At 32.1% G+C, this 21,283-nt stretch overlaps 2 protein-coding genes and 1 long non-coding RNA gene across 14 annotated transcripts; 2 read left to right on the plus strand and 1 right to left on the minus strand.

Moving 5' to 3' along the window:
- Nucleotides 1–248: 248 nt before the first annotated feature.
- LOC110814843 (uncharacterized) lies at nt 249–8,403 on the minus strand. The gene is made up of 5 exons (XR_002539739.2): nt 8,244–8,403; nt 2,394–5,220; nt 1,400–1,471; nt 1,051–1,154; nt 249–798 (listed from the first exon to the last, which is right to left on the minus strand). It is a non-coding gene; the product is annotated as an uncharacterized LOC110814843 (long non-coding RNA).
- A 2,094-nt stretch (nt 8,404–10,497) lies between these two features.
- On the plus strand, nt 10,498–11,757 carry LOC110814736 (calmodulin-like). Its single transcript, XM_022042292.2, has 4 exons — nt 10,498–10,804; nt 10,936–11,096; nt 11,249–11,326; nt 11,411–11,757. The coding sequence occupies exons 1-4, from the start codon at nt 10,729–10,731 to the stop codon at nt 11,546–11,548; spliced, it is 453 nt and encodes a 150-aa protein (XP_021897984.1). The 5' UTR covers nt 10,498–10,728; the 3' UTR covers nt 11,549–11,757.
- A 254-nt stretch (nt 11,758–12,011) lies between these two features.
- Nucleotides 12,012–18,589, plus strand: LOC110814777 (uncharacterized). Of its 12 annotated transcripts, none has more exons than XM_088216840.1 (4): nt 12,012–12,768; nt 13,510–15,046; nt 16,470–16,546; nt 18,262–18,589. In XM_088216840.1, the coding sequence occupies exon 1, from the start codon at nt 12,082–12,084 to the stop codon at nt 12,694–12,696; it is 615 nt and encodes a 204-aa protein (XP_088072966.1). In that variant the 5' UTR covers nt 12,012–12,081; the 3' UTR covers nt 12,697–12,768; nt 13,510–15,046; nt 16,470–16,546; nt 18,262–18,589. The 12 variants fall into 12 exon arrangements, with proteins under 12 accessions (XP_088072966.1, XP_088072963.1, XP_088072967.1 ...); XM_088216837.1 differs by having other exon boundaries at nt 18,279–18,589; XM_088216841.1 differs by having other exon boundaries at nt 16,470–16,536.
- Nucleotides 18,590–21,283: the final 2,694 nt, after the last annotated feature.

The raw sequence follows: 21,283 nt of genomic DNA on the forward strand, positions 1-21,283 counted from the left end.
GTTGCTTGTAATTGTTAAGGAACATTGAAGAGCTACTGCTCATGACTTTCATGGTTTTAGCCATGGAAAACCCTGTCACCAGGATTCTCTTCCCTCTTTTCATATCCATCTCTATATGAATTCAGGCAAAAAAAAAAAAATCTATATTTATAGAGTGTGCTTTTGAAAATTGTTCGATCAACATCCTAAATAGTTCAAATCTTAGGCCAGTATGAATGTAAATAGTTTAAAGCGAACAAAACAGAATATGATAAAATTCATGAATCCATAGTATTACTATTTGAGTTTTATATGTTCGTTTACCAAAATATAAAATACAAATACATCATTGAAGATGAAAACTTTTCATTTGAAGGCAATAAAACCTTATTTCACATTTCTCAGACTGCTTAAATATGGCTCAAACTCAAATGTCAGACTTCTACTCTAATGAAATAAAACACACAACAATAATGTCCAGGACAAAAGGTTGCAATCTCACAAGGGTGAGCTAACTACAAAAATCATTCCCAGTTTGGATTGCATGCTGCAACTTGCTTGCATGAAGCTAAAATCGCTAGTAATTGCTAGTACAAATCTAAATTCCGCAGACAAACAACCATTACGTGATTCACTGTTCCAGAAAGTATAACTATGTCCACCATGATACTAGATCCAGCAAAGCAAAGCAAGTCATATGCGATACGCATTAACATCAGAGAATTGCAGAATCATTATCATACCTGGAATCCAGATAGTTGGGCAGTCACCATGCCTTGGTTGTCAATGCCTTAGGGTCATCTTCATCCAACATGTTCTCTGAAGAGGCCAAAGGCTCACAATAAGTTTGATGTATAAAGATTTTCAAGAAAATGGCCTGTTTAGTAATTGCTAAAAACATCTCCAAACCTACAAATTAATCTTTGGATACCTTTGAGCAACAGTTGTGCCTAAAAAAAAAGTTCACTATTTTTTTCATATCATGAATTTACATGCAAAAGTTTAAAGTTCAACATAAAAATTAAAAATTGAATCAAAAGTAGGTTCATAGGGAAGCAAGAACTGAATTACAAAATTGTGTCAACAATTCTCGTTGTTCTACTCCTTGTCCTTGATGAATTGGTCAAGTTATTTGGAAATTCTTGAGCAAGATTATTAGCTTGGTTGACTATCCCCTGTTTCATGTTCCAACAGTTGAACCTAAGTGCATTAGAAACATCACTACTTAAATACGGGCAATTGTGTTTTCTCAAAAAAGACAATCGTTTCAAATAGCACCAGATTAAATAGGTAAAATACCTGTTCAGCAATTGAAAAAACATAGAAAAGAAGTCGATTTTGAATTTCCAACTAACATGTGTTTGTCTAACTTCTCGAAAGATCTATAATGATATGTATTAAATAATATTTTATATTTTACCTGCAGGTGTTAGATACGAGACCATCAACCATAAGCCAAGCTACCACGCTAGCCGAGCAGTCTCCCTAGTTCCTATTACGGGAGACAAACTTATCCTTAAATTCAGCATCATCAGCACTATAAAAGAACTGCTTTTTAATATTAAAAAAGGATTATTAAAATGATCATATGAATTCATAAAATATGAATATTCAAGAAAAAAATGTGTACGACAGGCAATCTCAGAGCTCCTGTGGTACCCTAAGTTCCTACAATCCACATTCCATAATCTTTGGAGTATAGAAATAAAGAGGGAAGAACAAAGTTGGCACTAAAAATAGTAAAAGAATCTTTGCATATGAGTATTTAAAGACAAAAAATTAATATACTTAAAAGAACATTTAGACAACTGGTATTGGGCCATAAATCTTTATATATCCATCCTTTCCAAACTTCTGTATAGTCTCATATTATGTTTAAACACCAAGTCTAAGGGAAAAACTATGAAATAATAGAAAACACCATTTATTGCAAAGTGGCTAAATTCCATATCTAAAGTCAGAAAGGTAGTATCGCAACCATGTCATGTATGTGTTAACTAATGATGAGAAATCTTAAATAAAGATTTGATTGCATCTCAAAAGAAGAGGAAACCTCCAAATGTATGCTACTCCAGTATAACTGATTATGCATTAAAAAATAGCTTAACTATGTGAGTTTGCCTGAAATGACTTATTTGCTGCTAGTTGGGTGTTGACCAATTTTAAGGATAGATTTGAGAAAGTCAAGCACTTCTAAATTTTACGTAGATGAATTAAAAAAAAATTTGATAAATTTGACGAAATTTTCAAATGAATTCAGGAAAACATAATCTAAAAATCAAACTTAACATTTTCTTTTTCATGTTGCAAAAAAATGTCACCGCCAGAAGCCGCTTCTTGTCACCATCCAGTGGCTGGATGCCTAAAAATTTAACCTTTCAGCATGATAAACGTGTAAGTGTAGATTTTCTTACTGTGCTCCTTGCCTAAAGCCCTGCTCCACCTTAAACCCTAGAAAAGAAGATGCGCACTTTAATAGATTTATAGCCCCGCCATAATTTCAGCACCTAAGTTTAGTTCAGTCTCTCATCTGTTCCCGCTTTTCTTCTTCTTAGCTCTTAGCTACGCCAGAGCGGCAAGTTCCTGAAGTTTAGTTCTTTGATTATTCTTCGAAGCTAAATTCTTGAATCCAATTCTTGAAGAGCAGAGTAGCAGTGACCTCCTGTAGTCTGTTTCTTGATCAACTACCAAATATCATTAGATCATATATCACCAATGACCATGATTCCCATTGCATCTCCCTAATAGACTAACTTATACAACATGACCTAATATCTTTAGCTAAACAAATAATTCAGCAAATCATTTTACGTTCTTATTCCAGTTCCAATGTAATATTAGCTGTTGATCTTGTCACTCATTGTGATGTGGGTCTTAATTTTTAGATTGCTATGACACAGTCATAAAAAAAATTGGTGGAGACATGACAACCCCAATGGATTGAATCATTTTACAGTAGTTACATTGTTAGTAAATGTATCAATCCTAACCCATTAATTTTAAATTCTATGATTATTTGTTTATGTAAATTAGGAAAGTTCGAGGAGACTAGAGCCCATTTTGATAGGCTTGTTATGATGAGTTATCCTCCTAATAAAATTGCTTGTAATTATGTTCTCAGAGAACTTTATGCACAAGAAAAACTTTTAGAGGCGTTTAAGTGTCTTATTAGACTCAGTGAAACTTGTGTTATTCTATGTTTTTGGTGTTATAATTTGTTATTTGATAGTTTATGTCATAAAGGATAATTAGATGAAATAATGCAATTGTTTGATATAATGTGTGAAAGAACTAGATCTTCACCAACACGTCATATGCATAAGTTTTTGTTTTATATTCTTTGTAAAAGAAGGTGGATTGTTGAGGCAGAGACTTTGTTTAGAGAAATGTAGTCACAAGGTTTCTTTGTAGATAAAGTGATGTACACTTCTCTAATTAATGGATACTGCAAGGATAAGAAGATGAAAATGACAATGCAAGTTTACTCGAGTATGCTTAAAACTGGTTGTGAGCTGGATACTTATACTTGCAACACGACGGTTCACGGGTTTACCAATGTTGGTTTATTTGATAAAACTTGTGTGTTGTACAATCAAATGATAGGTCAGGGAATGCAGCCCAATGTAGTGACACATCATATTATGATTAATAATTATTGTAAAGAAAGAAAAGTAGATTGTACTTTAATGCTTCTAAACAACATGGTTATGCACAATTTAACTTCTATTGTACACTGTTATATAGTTTTGATTGTTGCACTTTACAAGGAGAATAGGTTAGTAGAAGTAGGTGAAGTTTACACAAGTATGCTGAATCAAGGGGTTGTTCCTGATCACGTTCTTTTCTTTGTCTTTCTGAAGATGCATCCAAGGGAATGTAAACTTCAGTTGGCTCTCATGATCCTCAAGGCAATTGCTGAGAATTGTCATAACCATTCTCATGATTATGAGAGCCAGCTAAAGTTCACATCCTCTTGGATATATCTTCAGAAGGACAATGAAAACAACATGATCGGGAACAACCCCCAAATTTAACATACTTTTGCAAACTTCACCTACTTCTACTAACTTATTCTCCCTGTAAAGTGCAGCAATCAAAGTTGTTGCACACTAGGAGCTAAATTGTGCATAACCATGTTGTTTAGAAGTATTAAAACATATTCTACTTTTCATTCATCACAAAAATTATTAATCATAATATGGTGTGTCACTACATTAGGTTGCATTTTCTTATCTATCATCTGATTGTACAATACTCAAGTTTTATCAAACAAATCAATCTTGGCAAACCCGTGAATCAACGTGTTGCAAGTATACGTATCCGGCTCACAACTAGTTTTAAGCATTCTCAAGTAAACTCGCATTGTCATTTCTATCTTCTTATTGTTGCAGCATCTATCAATTAAAGAAGTGTACGTCAACTTATCTACAAAGAAACTCTGATACTTCATTTCTCTAAACAAAGTCTCTGCCTCAATAATCCACCCTCTTTTACAAAGAACATAAAACAAAAACGTATACATATGCAGCGTTGGTGAAGTTTGTTCACGTATTATATCAAATAATTACATCGCCTCATATATGTATCATTTATAACATAAACCATCAAACAACGAATAATAACTCCAAACACCTAAACTAACACCAGCCTCACTGAGTCTAATAAAACACTTAAATGCCTCCAAAAACTTTTCCTATGCATAAAGCCCACTGATAACAAAATTACAAGCAATTTTACTAGGAATAGAACTCATCATAACAAGTCTATCAAAATGGGTTCTAACCTCCTCGAACTTTCCTAATTTACATAAACAAATAATCATATAATTCAAAATTGATAGGTCAGGACTAATACCTCCACTACCAATACCACTACTGTAAAGCAATTCAGTTTATTGGGGCTGTCATGTCTCCACCAATTTCTTTACGATTGTGCCATAACAACTCAAAAATCAAACTCTACACCACAATGAGTAGCAAGATCAACAGTTGATATTACATCGGAACTGGAAGAATATAAAATAATTTGCCAAATTACTTGTCTAACAAAAGATATCAAATCATGTTGCATGAACTAGTCTATCAGAAATATGCAAAAAGATTTATGGGCATTGGTAATATATGATCTAATGACATTTGGTAGTTGATCAAGTGACAGATTACAGGATATCATTGTTCATCTGCTCTTCAAAAAGTGGTAACATGAAGTAGGCTTCTTCTTCATCATGGTTTAAATCCCATACTGCAATTAAAGATGGCAAATTAGTGCTACAGAGTTTAAAACAATATTTAAAAAGCTAGAAGACATGAATCCATGAATATAAATGGAAATCAGTTCGAAATAGAAATGAAGAATTATTATAGATCCAAAAAGCTAGAAGATATGAATCCATAAAATTAGTTACATAATGGAATTCAGAGAAACCACCATGATGTTCCTTTAGGGAGAAAAAGCATCCACCACTTACCCAAATAAAATATGAGGTAAATAACACGAAATTTGAAAAAATTCCGACTCATGCCACAATATATTGAAAAAATTCCCTAATATGTTAGAACGCAGATGAAGTCGCATGAAAACAAGTCTTTTAGTTTATCACACAAAAATAGGCATAATATTTTCAAGTTTGTATCAATTAAATAGAACAATATTATAAATTTTATCATCAACAATCACCTCTAAGGATGTTGATCAGATTTAAAACCCCAATAAAATCATTAAAGAAAAAGAAGAAACCAAAATGGCCCTGAAAGTTTTAACCAAAACATCAATACATCTCTTAAGGGCATATATTGGAGTCGAAGGGGCAAGAAGAGAACACACAGAGTAGGGGAGGGAAGATCATTTTAGAGAAGAAAATAAAAATCATTTAATCCTCTATTTTTATTTGGGGTTTTCTTTCTACCTTAAGTCCGATAGAGACTCAGACTCTCACTATAGCTCTCTGTTCACCACCTCCTCTATTTCTCAGCTTTACAGAAATATCCACCACTAGCTTAACTCAAGTTACCTTCCACTTCTATAGCTATTCACCATAGCAAAACCCATGGTTTCTTGTCAATGCCAAGCTCACCAATCACCACAGTTCCCTTTAATGGAAACATAGAACAGTATTCTTCGCACAATTGATAAATCCAGCCAATATTGAATCATAAGCCATGCAAGCAACAAATTTCCAACAAGCATTCTCATGGGCTTTTTATCAAACACCTAAAAATCAAACTTCAATTTTCTCATTCATAAACTTGTCAAAATCACGAAACATAACGAACAAACAATGTCAATTCTTCGTACCAGAGAGAGATTTTAAAAACAAAAGATTATTGTTCTTTATCAAGAAGAACCATCAGCTTATATGGTGCAATGAAGGAACTCCAACCGGCAAGGAAAGCTACAATTGAATTATTCAAAGCTAAGTGATTAGGCTAACTGGCGGCAAGAATTTGGCAAGGAAAGGAAGGGCTTTATGAATTTAGCTTCGAGGAATAATCAAAAAAATGAACTTCAAAAACTTGCTACTCCAGCACAAATGAAGAGATAAAAAGAAGAAGAGCTAGAACAGATGAGAGACTAAACTTAACTTAGATGTTGAAATTATGGCAGGGCTATAAATCCATTGAAGCGGGCGTCTTTTTTAAGGTTTAAGGTGGAGTATGGCTTTAGGCAAGGAGCACAGTTAGAAAATCAACACTTTTGCGCTTATCAAGTTGAAAGGTTAAATTTTTAGGCGTCCAACCACCAGATGGCAACCCAGTGATTAGAATGGCTTGTGGCAGCGACATTTTCTTTGCAATATGAAAAAGAAAATGTTTAATTTTATTTATAGATTATGTTTTCTTGAATTCATTTGAAAATTTAGTCAAATTCATCAATTTTTTTTATTCATCTACTTAAAATAACATCATCTCCTTCGTGTCAACGTCAACGTCAAGCTCAATAGTGACCACAGTTCCCTCTAATGGAAACATAGAACATAGAACAATACACTCTACATGTAACAACCCAAGATTTTAACAACTCTACGAGTTGTATTTACCTCTAAATTTTCATACAATTTTACGGATAACTAGCATTTGTCTTAGCAGTGTTTACTTCTTGCAAGTCATACTTTCTCATGGAAATAACAACTAATAGTGTACAAAGGAAAAAGAATAGCATCCATTTAGTACACCAAGTAACTACATAATGTACGAAATACTAAATCTATAAAAATTGACAACAACGCCTGTCCGTAGCTTTTTTTACACTTAATTATTGTTCCTGTTGGTCTTAGATCAGTCCTTGATCCTTCTGTTCTGAAATTGATATAATGTTATGAGCTATACGATGCTCAGTAAGAAAACTCATGAGTTCCAACATACTGAACTGAATGAAAAATACATATAACTTTCCTTATACTGTATAGGTACTATCGTTATGTCGTAACTACCACATATGTACATAGTTATAGGCATCTAGATGCAGACATATTCCACAAATTTACTCACGCGTTCTAGTTCAACAATTACAGTTCTTACTCACCAATGAATTTTCTAACTGCTAATGATTACACTTTCACTTTTCGAAACTTACAATAGCCACATACAAAATCATCCAACAAGGGATGCCATATATATATCGAAATTCATAAAGATATTCAAAACGAAATGCAACACGAAATACAAAACAAAATACGAAACGAAAGCCAAAACGGAAATCCAGAATGAAATCCATAACGAAACTAAACCCACGAGATAGGGTCCATAGCTATATCAACAGAGTACTCAGTCATCCACATTCATTTTCCACAGTTATGCCTTCATTTCTTTTAGTTATATTATAAATTAACTCTTAATTCTGCACCTCTTATTATCTCTTTTTATTCCCCTTTCTGTCGATTTCTACCAGTTAAGCTCAAAATCCTAATTTACTCCCTATGTATCTGATCACGCTCCCCCAAATTAAACCCATTATCCGAACCCATCCAATTTCCTCCAGAACTTGGCCTACCCAAACGCCAACCAAAACAAAACCGTCTCCAGATCCGGCGTATTACTGCCAGAATTCCTAGATCGGCCTCACGCCCAACTTCTTTCCTATTTAAGTATCGGTTATTTCTATTATTTTTCTCATTTCTTCTTTTCTTCTGCCTTCCCTACACTGATTTACCTACTTATCATTCCACATCTACAACTGATCACACCAATAACAACATACCACTACCAAATCATATTCGAAAGTAACATATCCACAGATCTGAAGGTTAGGTTTCAGAGATTTCTTACCCTTCCCTGGATCGCAGATGAGATAATTGGCTGGTTCTCCTCTTCTTCACCAATACTCCATTTTCGAATCAGGGTTTTCTTTTCTTCTGCCCTCCCCTCCTCCATTTTCGAAACCCGTCCCACGTATCTACGGTGAGACTGTAGCCATGGATTTGAGGAATCAGGCCTTGCCGTCGATCCTCGTTTCTATCTTCCTACACGTCCGATCTGCCACATCATGTCTACGTGGCACAATCTGGTTCGTCCGTCTGACGTCGTTCCAATTGTGTGTCCCTTCCTGATTGGTCCTCCCAGGACACCTCAGCTGCTGAGGTGGTAGGGACTTTTCCCATATAAAATTTTACCCCTTGCCTGCATTCATTTTATTTTTAATTACATATTTATTTCCATATTTATTTTAAGCTTATATTTTATTTTTATTTTTATTTTTATATATTTTTTAATATACATACAATATTTAATGCACTTTTATGACCCTTATATTTTCTGGCTATTACATTTATTAATTACTATAATAAATTTTAGAATTAAGTATTTCTTATTTTATATAATAATAATAATGTGTTATACTACAATTATACTAATTAAATATATTAAATAAGCAATAAACTATATGAATATATTTTTATATATTTTTTAAATAAGTTGATATATAATATATAGTTATTTTTTTATATCACTATTATTATTATTATGTATATATCACACGTTAATTTTATTTTTTAAAATAATATTTTTTATTATAATTTTTATATTTAATAATGTGTTATACTACAATTATATTAATTAAATGTATTAAATAAGCAGTAATATGAATACATTTTTGTATGTTTTTTAAATAAGTTGATATATAATATATGGTTGTTTTTATTATATCACTATTATTATTATTATGCGTATCCCATGCGTTAATTTTATTTTTTAATATAATATATTTTATAAATTTATTTTTTATTTAATTTATTATGATAATAATTCAATGAAAAAATTTTACTATTTTCTATAATTACAAGTAAAATTAACGAGAAATATAAATTATAACTAAAAGTAAAATTATTTAACCACAGGTAATATTTTAATAATATAATATTTTAAATATAAATATAAAATTTCTAATAATATTTAAAAATTTAACAATATAATTTAAATAAAAAATTATTTTATTAGTTAAATAGAATTAACTCTGAGTCAAACTAAAATAAATTTTTTTTAAATTCTTATTTTTTTTTATTTTTTTTTTATAAAAAATCATAAATTCTAATAAGAGTATGTTTTTATTTAAAAATTATTTATATTTTATTATAATTAATATATATGTTTATTAATTAATTAATAAATGTATATATTTACTATTAAAATATCAAACATTTAAATAAGAAAACTAAATTTAAATTAACATATTCCATTTAAATATTTTATCCTTATTTGATTTGACTATTTTCATTTGAAAAATTTTCAGTCAATAAATTGGGTTGTTCTTGCTTCAAATTTGAATGAACTTAAAATAAATTTATAAAGTAAATTATACATTTAAATATACATTATACCAAGATCATGTCAAATCTTTATATATATAAATATATATATATATATATGTTTCTTAAACTAAAAGTAAGAAAAAATAGATAATAACTTCAAAAATTAATTAGAGTAATATTTTTATATAATGACAAAAAATTAATTATAATGTATTAAACTATTACGAAAAATTACGTAATTTAATTAATCGAATAAAATTATAATTTATTTGTTATTATTTTTAACATTTTATTAAAATATATTGATTAATATGTAAATGTTTATTATACTAAGATCATATCATATATATAAAATTATCTATATTTTTTAAATTAAAATTAAGAAAAATATAATATAGTAATATTTTTATATATAATAGCGAAAAAATAAATCATAATATATTAAATTATAACTTATTTTTTATTGTTTAAAAGAATTATTAAAATATAATAATTAATTTAAGTAGATTCCCATGTATTTTAGGTTCTTGAAACTCCAACGTGAAACCCACGAATTTCTTGAGCATTTTACAACCTCTTTGGAAGATCAAATGCATGAGGGGAAAAGTTTCAATGTAGTTGACTCTATAAACCCGGGAGAAATTTTCTATTGAATCTTTTTATTCAATTGTGTCTGGTGATTCAAGATTCAAATATCTAGAAATTGTCTTACTTTGAATGATATATATATATATATATATATACATATATGTGTGTATATATCTATCTTGTTCATAGGGTCTGTTTGACTGTTTCTACATTACTTTCAACAAATTATATTTTCTTTCAGTTACCCACTCCTTGTTTCTCACGTGTTTATGTGGAATATATATGTTAAACACCGACCAAGCCAAGCACAAACTTGAATTCCTTGGTTCCTTTCATTTTAATTTGACAAACTTTTTGTAATATATATATATATATATAGATCAAAAGTACACAATCGAAGCTTGAAGGTTAAAGAATTCATGGCAGATACACTGACGGAAGATCAAGTTGAAGAGTTTCGGGAAGCCTTCTTTTTGATTGACAAGGACTCCGATGGTCTGTCGTTATAATCTGTTTCTTTCTTTCCATCTCTCTCTGTTTTTTTTTTTTAATTCAATGTTTAAGTTTATTAACCGTTGAATATTTAAATTTGACGATTAAGTATTCATGTTCGTGTATTTATAAAGGAATCATTACAATGGAAGAGCTAGCAAGAGTGATCCAATCGTTTGATGGAAATTCTGGAAAAGAAGAAGTTGAAGAGATGAATAGCGAGGTTGTTGATGGTGATGAAAATTGCAGCATAAGTTTTGAAGAGTTCTTGAACATCATGGCGATGAAAAAGAAGGTAATTAACCAGACAATCAATTTTTTTTTTCTTGTTTATTAAACTAAAAATCAGACTGTGCATCTCCATGTGTATATATCAGGTGATTAAAAAATATATATATATATATGTTTCAGTGAAAGAAATTTGAAATTGACTGATTAACTTTGCAGGAAAATGTCGATGAGGAGCTAAAAGAAGCCTTCAAAGTGTTTGACAGAGATCAAGATGGCTTCATATCATCAAATGAGGTGATTATCACTATTATATTTTCTACCAGTTCAAGAAAAAATAATTTAATGTTATTAAGCTCCAATAATATTTCGGTAATGCAGTTGAGACAAGTAATGATGAATATGGGAGAGAGACTAACAACTGCAGAGGCTGAGCAGATGATCAGAGAAGCAGATTTAGATGGTGACGGACTTGTTAGCTATGACGAGTTTGCAAAGATGATGATGATGTCTCTTTGAATTTCCATTCCAGATTTACTCATTCTCCTTCTGCAACTCTGTTGAATAATCTTAATCTTATATACTAACATATACATATGTATGTATATATATACACCTACATGAACTAAAACAACGAACTACTTCGATATTGTATTAGTATTCGTGCAAGGATGTTGATGATGTCTTTCTGAATTTCCATTTCAGATTTCTTCATTCTCCTTCTTCAACTCTGTTGAATAATCTTAATCTTGTATATGAAAAAAAAAATATATATATATATACATATATGCAGACACCTATATGAACTAAAAAAAATTGAACTACTTTGATATTGTCTTTGTATTCGTCCAATTAATTTCTTTTCTGAGTGAATTATAAATTAGCGGAAATTACAAAATAATATAATTTAAATTAAGAATAAATTTATTCTAAAATATTTGAGTTTTCTTCCAAATCTCAACTGTTGTCTTTTATATAAATCGAGTTGAGTTCAGTCCAGTAGTCACTAGTAAGAGAAAAATTACAGAACCGTCTTTTCGGAGGAGCAAAAAATGGAGGCCTCTGCTCCCGAGAATCTCGACGAGTACTCTTCATCTTCCACAACCATCATCTTCGACAACCCGATTCCCCTACTCCGGGGCCCCATACCCGCCGGCAAACCCGATAACCCGGCATTAGGCCCCTACGTCCTAGCCTTTAAGTCTATCGCCGCCTGGTCCGCCGCACGCAAGCGCTGCGAGTCTCGGATCATTGAGCAGTGTGAGAATGGGGCCAGGATCGGGTGCGCCATCAGCGCGTCGAGTAAGTGTAAGCCTCCATGGTGGCGTCTGAATTCTGTTGATTTGAAGGAACGAGAGATTTGCGAGCAGAGAGAGATGGAGGCTTGTTTGGTTGCAGGAAAGGAGAAGTGCGTTGAATTTGCGAAAGAGAAGTGTTTCAGGCCGTTCATGGACGCTAGGGTTGCAGTGAGGAGGATGGGAGCGAGAAGAAAGGAGGTTGAGAGGTTGGTTTGTTTGGCGTCGATGCCGGAGAGTAGTACGTGGAGGGATTTGATTTGTCTGGATCAGTTGAGTTCGCGGTTTCTTGGTGAATTTGAAATTGGAGTGATGAATTTCAGGGCAAGCGAGCTGCTGGGTTCAGATACTAACTATGAATCGGAATTGTGAGCTGAAGAAGAGGTACACAGAGATAGATGAGGAGAACCAATCGGTTTTCAGCTGAAGATGGAAGATGAGGAGGTAAATTTTGGTTAAATTTTACTGATTATTTTTGAAAATTGGAGTAGAAGCTAAGCATGTTAATTAAACTATGAATTTTGTTGTTAGATAGCCATGGTGAAGTGTGTATATATATACTGAATTGGATGAATATAAACTCGCCATTGCTTAGGAATTGGGATCCCCAAGGATCTATTTTCCTTGGAATTTTCTACTCTGCTGATGAACATATGATACCCAACTTAATGGGTGAATTTCAACTTTCTCCACTTAAACATGACATACTCAGTTATCTTCTTTTGTAAGAGTATATGCTAGATAAGTTTTACTTGAAACTTTGCATATATCATCTCTTACATTGTAGTTTTCTGTTCTTTGTTATTTTATTTCTGGGGGGTGGTTCTGAAATTGCTGGTAAAGCTAGGTGTATCTATGACTTCGATGTTGGATGGCAGAAGCTACGTGTAGCGACTTGAGATATGCATGAACTATATACAGTTAGCCAAATGGTTCACTCCTGGGTTCTCATGAGAAGGGTTATGTACACATTCTTGCTTTTGTTCAGAAATTTACTCACACATGTAAAGAACTTGACATATACATGTACAAACCTGTGATAGTTTCAGAAGTTCCTGCATCATGTGCAGAAATTTACTCCTATTAGTTGCCCTTCAAAAATTATGTTGATCTCATGAGATGGTGACTTGATGTAATGATATCAGGCATCATATTTTTATGTCATTAATGTTGTTTTCTTTACAGTTATTACCATACGGTGTCAGGAGCTTGCTGATAATGCACTGCTTGGCTGAGACCACGTGTTTTGCTGGTTTTGCAATTGATGGTTAAATTTTTTTTTGTTTTTTCACCATCACAATTCTCCGTGGCCCTTTCAACTGTCTTTATCAGGAGAGGCCACTTATTTGTTTTCCCTGACAGCCCTAGCTCAGAATTCACTGCAGCCTCTTTACTACTACTCTGTTATTCAATTCACTCTTGCTATTCCCAGCCATCTTCTATTGATTTTTCTTCTTAGGCTGCGGTTTCTCTTGAATTTTTTCAAAATTTCCCTTTCTTCCTTCATTTGAAGCTAATTTTCTTGTGCTTATATTAAATGTGTCATTGCTTCTGAATGGTCCTCAAAAGAATTTTAGGCAGTCAGACCTACGTAGGTATTCTGGGTTTCTAGTGCATGCTAATGAATTCAAACTCAAATGGATTCTCTGGTACAAGGTTGAAAAAGGTGGTTCTTCTGTTAAGTTTTGATTGGCTATGAAAAGTTGATGTGTTCTTGAGCACTTGAGTTCGCTATAAGAATTCAAACCCTGCTGAATTGATGGATATGAATCTGTCACTTTGGAATTGAAGATATGAGTGGAGTTGCTTCATTTTGCGTCAAATATTTAATTATGATTGAATTGTATGATAAATTAGGAATGAAATGAGAATAAAACAGATATAAACTAACACAATATAAGAGTGAAGAGCGCTTTGCTCGCAATTGGTTTGCTGGTCCATTCTCATCCTGGTGATTAGTTTCTTGGTTGGCTAGATGACACAAGTGTGGCATCAAAACCTTGTTGAGTTTTGCAACTTCAAATAAACTAGGAGGCTTTTTCTAAATCTCATTTAATTATCATGATGAAATCCAGCCTATAGAACATGGATGTTAAATAACTCAGTTTAACAGAAGTAGAACCCTCATGCTTTCCTGTTGGCTAGGTGGTTTTTGGGTGTTGGGTCATTTATCAATCAGTGTCTGCTCCTAATTTCATGAATTTTCTTGTTAGCATTGCATATGGACAGGCTTTTTTTGGCCTACTGTCAGCATAACTCTTTCCACATTAATGGGCCTGAGAAAGTGGCCCATTACTAAAAGGCTGGACTGAAACTTACAAGTTAGAACAGGATTGCTGCATACTATTTTCTCAATCCAAATTGACTGGCTCGTGTCTTGATCCAGTTAACCAGTTGGAGAGTCTAGGTGAACATTCTTGGCCAATTCATTTGCTTGCAATCACTAAACCTTTGCCTGGGAGAGGGCGAGGGGAGGGAATATGAGTAACTTGTTCCTTAAAAGGGAACATTGAGTTACGTCTATTTCATGCTTTCTCCCCAACTTAATAATTTATTGTAAGACCAAAATTCTCAATCTCTCTCCTCTTCTCCCCTCACTCTTCAACCGGAATACTGGGGGTTATTACTTAAATTAGGAATTTATTAATATCTCCTAGTATTATTTTTTAAGATTTTGAAACAAATTGCTACCTAATGATGATCGTACCAAATGATTCTTCAGGTAGTTACACCTGCAAATCATTTCTTGAATTTCCTACCTGTATTTACATCATGATAAATTTTGACTTTTAGTCCTTTTTAGGATGGAGAAAGGTCTCTCTAAAGTGAGGGTTTTCATGTGGCCAGCAGTCCTTAACAAGATCAACACTAATGATTTGCCTCAAAGTGTTATCTTGGGATTTTTTTTATGGCCTTTTACTATTGAGAAGATAACGGTTCTTCATTTTGGCATGGCTTAGAAGATCCATACTAGAATATTTTCTCCCTTTTGTGTTTCTTGGGTACTTCGGACTTGAGGGTCTTCGTCTTCATGTCTTTATATGTTTTTAGTTAGAGTAAGGATCAAAAGTTGCAAGAGGAGCTATATTTGCTGGGTTATGGATCCTTTGGTTGGAGAGAACTGTACATAATTTTTAAACAAAGGTCTCAAAGTTTGATTTTGGAAGAGGATGATGTTTCACCTTATCTTTGTGCTAAGGCCCATGGTTTCTTTATTTGGGTTTTTCTTTATCTACTTTAGAAAGGAATTGGGCTGTTGTCATGAATGATTAGTGCACTTACTTATGTATCTAGTGTATGTTTCTTTTTCTTTTGGGGGATTGCTTTTCCTCCCTTAGTTTGTACATTCTTTTCCTTCCTTTAATGATGTTCTTCTAAAAGAAAATCGTTACGTAAAAATGAAACGATTATGTTAATTCATCAAATTCCCAAGTTAGGATTCAATTCAGTGCTTGTTTGGCTTATTTTCTACATTTACTTTTGCTGCAAAGTTAGAAGTCTGACCAACTGCTAAAATACACAATGGTTTCTAAGTAAAGTTAGAATCTGTTTTTGACTTTTGATATATGTGAAATCAAAAGTAGAAACAGATGCTTTCAAGAACTAGCTTGTGCTTTAGAAGTTGAATAATACTTTTAACGAATATATTTATTAACTTTATGTCTCATAATTTGTTAATTTGATATTTTTAAAACAATATGATTTTTTTTTAAAAAAAATAAAGGATAGTATATTCAGAAGCACTGAAGAGGTGCGAACCCATATACCAAAATATTTATAGATCTAACAAGATGTCAACTAAAACCCCCAAATTCTCATTACAATATAACGGATAATCCCTTGACAAAAAACTGAGGGTCTTGAATCAAAAACCCTAAGCATATCAAAACTAAATTCAGTCCCATTAAAAATCCTTCTATTCATCTCTTTCCAAACAGCTTAAAAAGTAGCTAAAAGGATAAGACTTAGTTTGGATACCTTTAACATCCAATCAAAATCACATTCAGTCAATGTTACATTAATGCCAAGTCATGCATGTCTTTGGTTCTCACTTCCATATTATATCATTTTTTATTAGTTTCTGTTCTAGTTTCCAACACATTCAGCATCATTTTCTGATTTTTTATCTTTCATAACGAAAATAGGTTGCTGGTGGACTTTAAGATCAATGGTTGTTTTCAATAGGATAGTCACAACCATCAGACCATTGAGGTATGATCAGGTAGACCTCAATCTCTTTACTGCTTGTATTCAATTACTCTTAAGCAGTGAGATGTGGTTTATAAGAGTTTTGCACTGCAGTATATGCTATGTTCTGAATTTTGAACATTTGTTTTGGTTCCAAGAGTTCGGGGGAGCAGTATTTACAGCCCCGTATAAGTGAAAAATTGTGATAATTTAACTTCACATTAGAAATGTATGTAAATGTTGGCTCTTTATATAATACCTCACGTCATTTTGAGTTTAGTTAGGTTTGCAAGATTTAGTATTCGGATTTGAAGTTGACTGGTGGTGCTTGGCATAAGGTTAGAAGAGCTCTTATTTGGGTTGGTTAGTCGGTCACTTTTTTCAGCCCTCACAGTTTCACAACTTCAAGCATACTGGAAGATCTCAGTTATGTATAGAACAAATTTAGAACTGTTATGGAGTTCACCAGGTGAACTTTGGATCATTCTCAATTAAGGTATGCTCTAAATCTAATGAATGGATCTGTTCTCACACTCCTTGTAAAATTATTGAGCCTAGAAAATTTGGTCATTACTAAGATTTCTAGATGTGAACTGTGAGGTTTTGGATTCAAATTGCATAAATCCAGATGAAGCAAGTAATTCCGGCTTCAAGTGTCAGATATTAAAGTTGTCCTTCCTTACTACTAAACAGAAATCTTCTCCAATGGGGTCGTAATTTTGAGCTACCATCCTGACCCCTGACCCCCCTGACCCCTTGCCTCTCCAATTATTTCACTCGCTCACTTGATCTTGCACTTGATAATTACATATCCAGCAGTTCTAATTACGTTCCTGTCTCTATATTTTGACTATAATCTGCTGATGTCTTGAAAGCGAAATCAGAAATGATTCAGTTTGAAAGTTGTTATCTATGACTGAGCTAACAATATTATAGTATTTCCTATTGTCATCTATGAGCTGACAGTTATATTATATACATAGCATATACTAATCACTATCCTTTGAAAGATACTATAGTGCATATATATTAAAAACCAATTCAGGAAGAACTTGATTACTGCCCCCCTGCAGGGAATTTACCGATTGATACTAGTCTATTCCTGCTGCTGTATTGCTTATTGCTCAAGTTATCTTTATTCTTTATATGCTTTCTTCAAGTTATCCAATTTCGATCTCTGTCTAACAAATGACTTTCTGGGTTTTATAAAGTAAGAGACTATTAGAGATTTCCAAGTCAAGCTGCTGCACATGGGATTAGAAAATCTGGAGCTGTGACATAGTTTCTTAGGCGCAGAAAACCTGAGGGAATCACTGGTTTCCACGTTATTAGAATGTTATTGCGGTTGCAATATGTTTCTTAGTCAAAATACAATTGCATATTCTTCTTTTATTCATTCTTTATTATCATTATTATTTCTTTGAGGAGGCATAGTCTTTCTCTATCTGTTTTCTGTGAAGAAAAATAAAAAAAAAAAAGGCAGGATTAGTAGTCTATAAATTTGGGGAATGGCTGCAAAACTCATATGGGTTCTTACATCTTAGGAGGTATTATGTTTTAATTAACTGGTAATGATTAATACAAGCTGCAGATCAAATTGGTTGATGAGTGACCAACAGGGTTTTGACTGGATATTTGTTTTGTATTTTTTTTTTTTTTATAAGAAATTGTAAATAGAAGTTGTACTGTACGTTTATATAATAATTGTGTATCTACTTATTAATTGATATAATATATGTATATATAAAGGGTTGACTGTGGTGCAGTATAAAGAAGGGAAGATGGAAGTTGCATGGAAGGGCTCCTTTCCACCTACTCAAAGCACGCAACTCAAACATTGGACAATTGAAAAGTGAAGGTACAAGGAAGCTTCCTCTTTCCCTTGTCATAAATTTGTTGTTATCCCCACTCCATTCATGCCATGCCTCCACAAGTCTTGCTTATAATAAAGAATTGGGAAGTGTGTTGATTTATAATTACAAAAATCTCTCTAGGATTTTATTATAATTTAAAATTTTCTGTAATTTTACCCATATATGTACAATAAGACCAGTCCAAACAAGTTATTTCCTTCTTATTTTATTTAGTTTAAGAGCTAAGCTTACAATTTCAAAACCAAAATACTAGATCTATCTATTATTAATATTTAATGAAGTACCCATTTTGAGTTTTCATTACGAACAACTACCCTAAGAAAATTAGGTATCAATTGCATTAATACTTCATGTTCAAGTTAGAAAATGTTCATTTCATTTATTTCTTCTAATTCCGGGTGGACGAGAAATAGTGTTTTGAACCGAAGAAGAAGGCGATAGATTGATGAAAAATTCTACGATAAATGTGAGACAGTTTCATGCTTTGGAAAATAATATAATATAAAAATTAATTGAAAAATCAAAGTACTATGTCCTCTAAGCATGATATGATTAACTGAAAATTTGTTAGACTTAATTTTCTCCAAAGAAAAAATGAAAAATAAAAAATTCAATAGATAAGTATACTTTCAATAGTATGTAAGTATATTTTTTAAAAATAAAAATATGTACAATCGCCTAACTCTTCTATAATTCTAGTATTTAGTATCTAAATGTATCTGGACGTACCAACAATGACCAAATTTAATTGTAAATTTTACATAATATATTATATGTAGTCCTATTATGTCACTCGTTACATGTTATGTTGCTATTCTTTGTCATGACCCATTTGGTTTAAAGTGGGGTTTGATCTACCCACGTTCTCAATGCACAATTTTGGATTCAATATTCAAACCTATATATATATATATGTGTCTGGTAGTGGATTGAAAATTTCAAGTGAAGCTAAAGTTCTAAGGGTAAAACAAATCAATATATATACACACAAACACACACACACATATGAAACACGTCAAAAGATGTACAAAATAAAAGTACAAGTGAAATTTTGATTTATTAGAGTATTAAACTTAAACTTTATTTTAAGCCATTATAAATTTATAATTACTGTTGTGACTAACCCTTTAATGACACTTGTATAGTAAATTACTAAAAAATTAGTAAACGTATACATTCTCTTAAAAAGTAAGCATTGAAATTTCAAAAGATGACAAGAAAAATTCCCACCAAATTTAAATAATAAAGTGGAAAACTCAAAATAAATTTACAACTCTAAGTTCTCTAACTTGTGTTTTAAAGAAGTATCATGGTAATGTTACTATTCCCAATTCGAGAGAGAGAGAGAGAGAAAAGTATTTAAAATCGAGTTCTAATATTTACCGTTTTTTCTCTCCATGCCCGTATATTCTCTTTAGTATATAAAACGAGCTAATGCTCGAACATTCAAGTTATCACTACGATAATACTAAATGCTACGATGGAATATTCTTGTTTCATCTCGAGTCTAATATTTATCACATATTTTACAAATGAGCGGAGGAACTTCTTCAAAGAATCACTTTCAAACTATCACATATTTCAATAATCAAAGTCCTTATTCTTGTTCTTATTATCAAACATATAAGTTTTGATTTATTTCATGAAAAAAAAAAAAAACAATTGTTGAGTGGTTAAAAAGAGTTTTGAGCACGTTACCTGTCGGTGCGAGGATCCGCTGTCACCGTATTTATTTGTTGTGTTATTTTCCAGAGCCCCACGGTGACGGCAAGAATCAGCAAGGGCGGCGCGTCGGTCGTCTGAAACAAAAACAAGTTACGTGTCAAATTAAGCGGCCGCATGCGTGGGACATTTCCGGAACTCGAACTTTCACCTCCATTCACGTCAATATTTCCGCACACTCGTTTGTACTTTTTTTTAAAAAAAAACAAATATTCTTTATAAAATAATTAGTTAATTTATTTTAAAAAATCAATTTATTTATTTATTTATTTATTTATTTAAATTGATTTAAATGGGTCTTGTCAACTTTACTTAATAAAAATAAAGAGCAGAATATGCGAATACAAGTAGAATAAGTAAGAAGGGGAGTAATCTAAATGTATGAACACAATCGATGTGGGATCTTTAACACTTGTTTATTTTCAATGTAATCAGCTAATATGTATTGAAATTATAAAGCAAAAGAGAAATATCAAAACAAAGTCATCATATAAGTTCTGTTTAACAGAATCAATGATTTATTTTATTAATATATTAATAAAACTTTTTATGATCAAACTGAACTAAATTTTAAACTTAATCTAATCAATAAGAAAATATATTTTTTTATGATGATAATATAAATTCGAATTATACAAATAATATTGAGAATAAACCCATTTGAGAAGTGTATTTAATGATTAACTATGAATAAGAGATTCTCCAAAAAAGAAATTATAAAAAAAAAAAAAAGTCAACTTAAACTCCCATCTTGTAGGATAAACAGAATAAAATAAGAGGAATATGGAAATGGGACAATTACAGGGCAAGACTCCTTAGCCAACTTCAAGAACCAAGAACTAATGATGATAAGAATTGACAACCCCAAATCTGATCGTATCATCATGTTTTGCTTCGTTCCGATGGTATCTTGTTGGACATAATTCAAAAGATTTGTGCAGGTTGAATTTAATAATGAAAGCAAAGATGAAGTAATCTGGATTCTTTCGTTAGTTTATGGGGAATCAGTGTGCAAACCGTGTACCGTGAGAGTTTTATGTTTTAACAGTGTCATGATTGATTTTAAAGCCTTGCTTGTTTGAGCTGTGAAAGTTGTAATGGATTAGAATAGTGAAACTTGGTGAGGATGGATTTGACCAAGTGGCAACTAGAGAAGAAAACAATAAAGAAGTTGG

The sequence above is a fragment of the Carica papaya genome, chromosome 3 (assembly GCF_054855325.1).
Source record: "Carica papaya isolate Zhongbai chromosome 3, ASM5485532v1, whole genome shotgun sequence".
In the NCBI taxonomy this organism is placed as follows: domain Eukaryota; kingdom Viridiplantae; phylum Streptophyta; class Magnoliopsida; order Brassicales; family Caricaceae; genus Carica; species Carica papaya.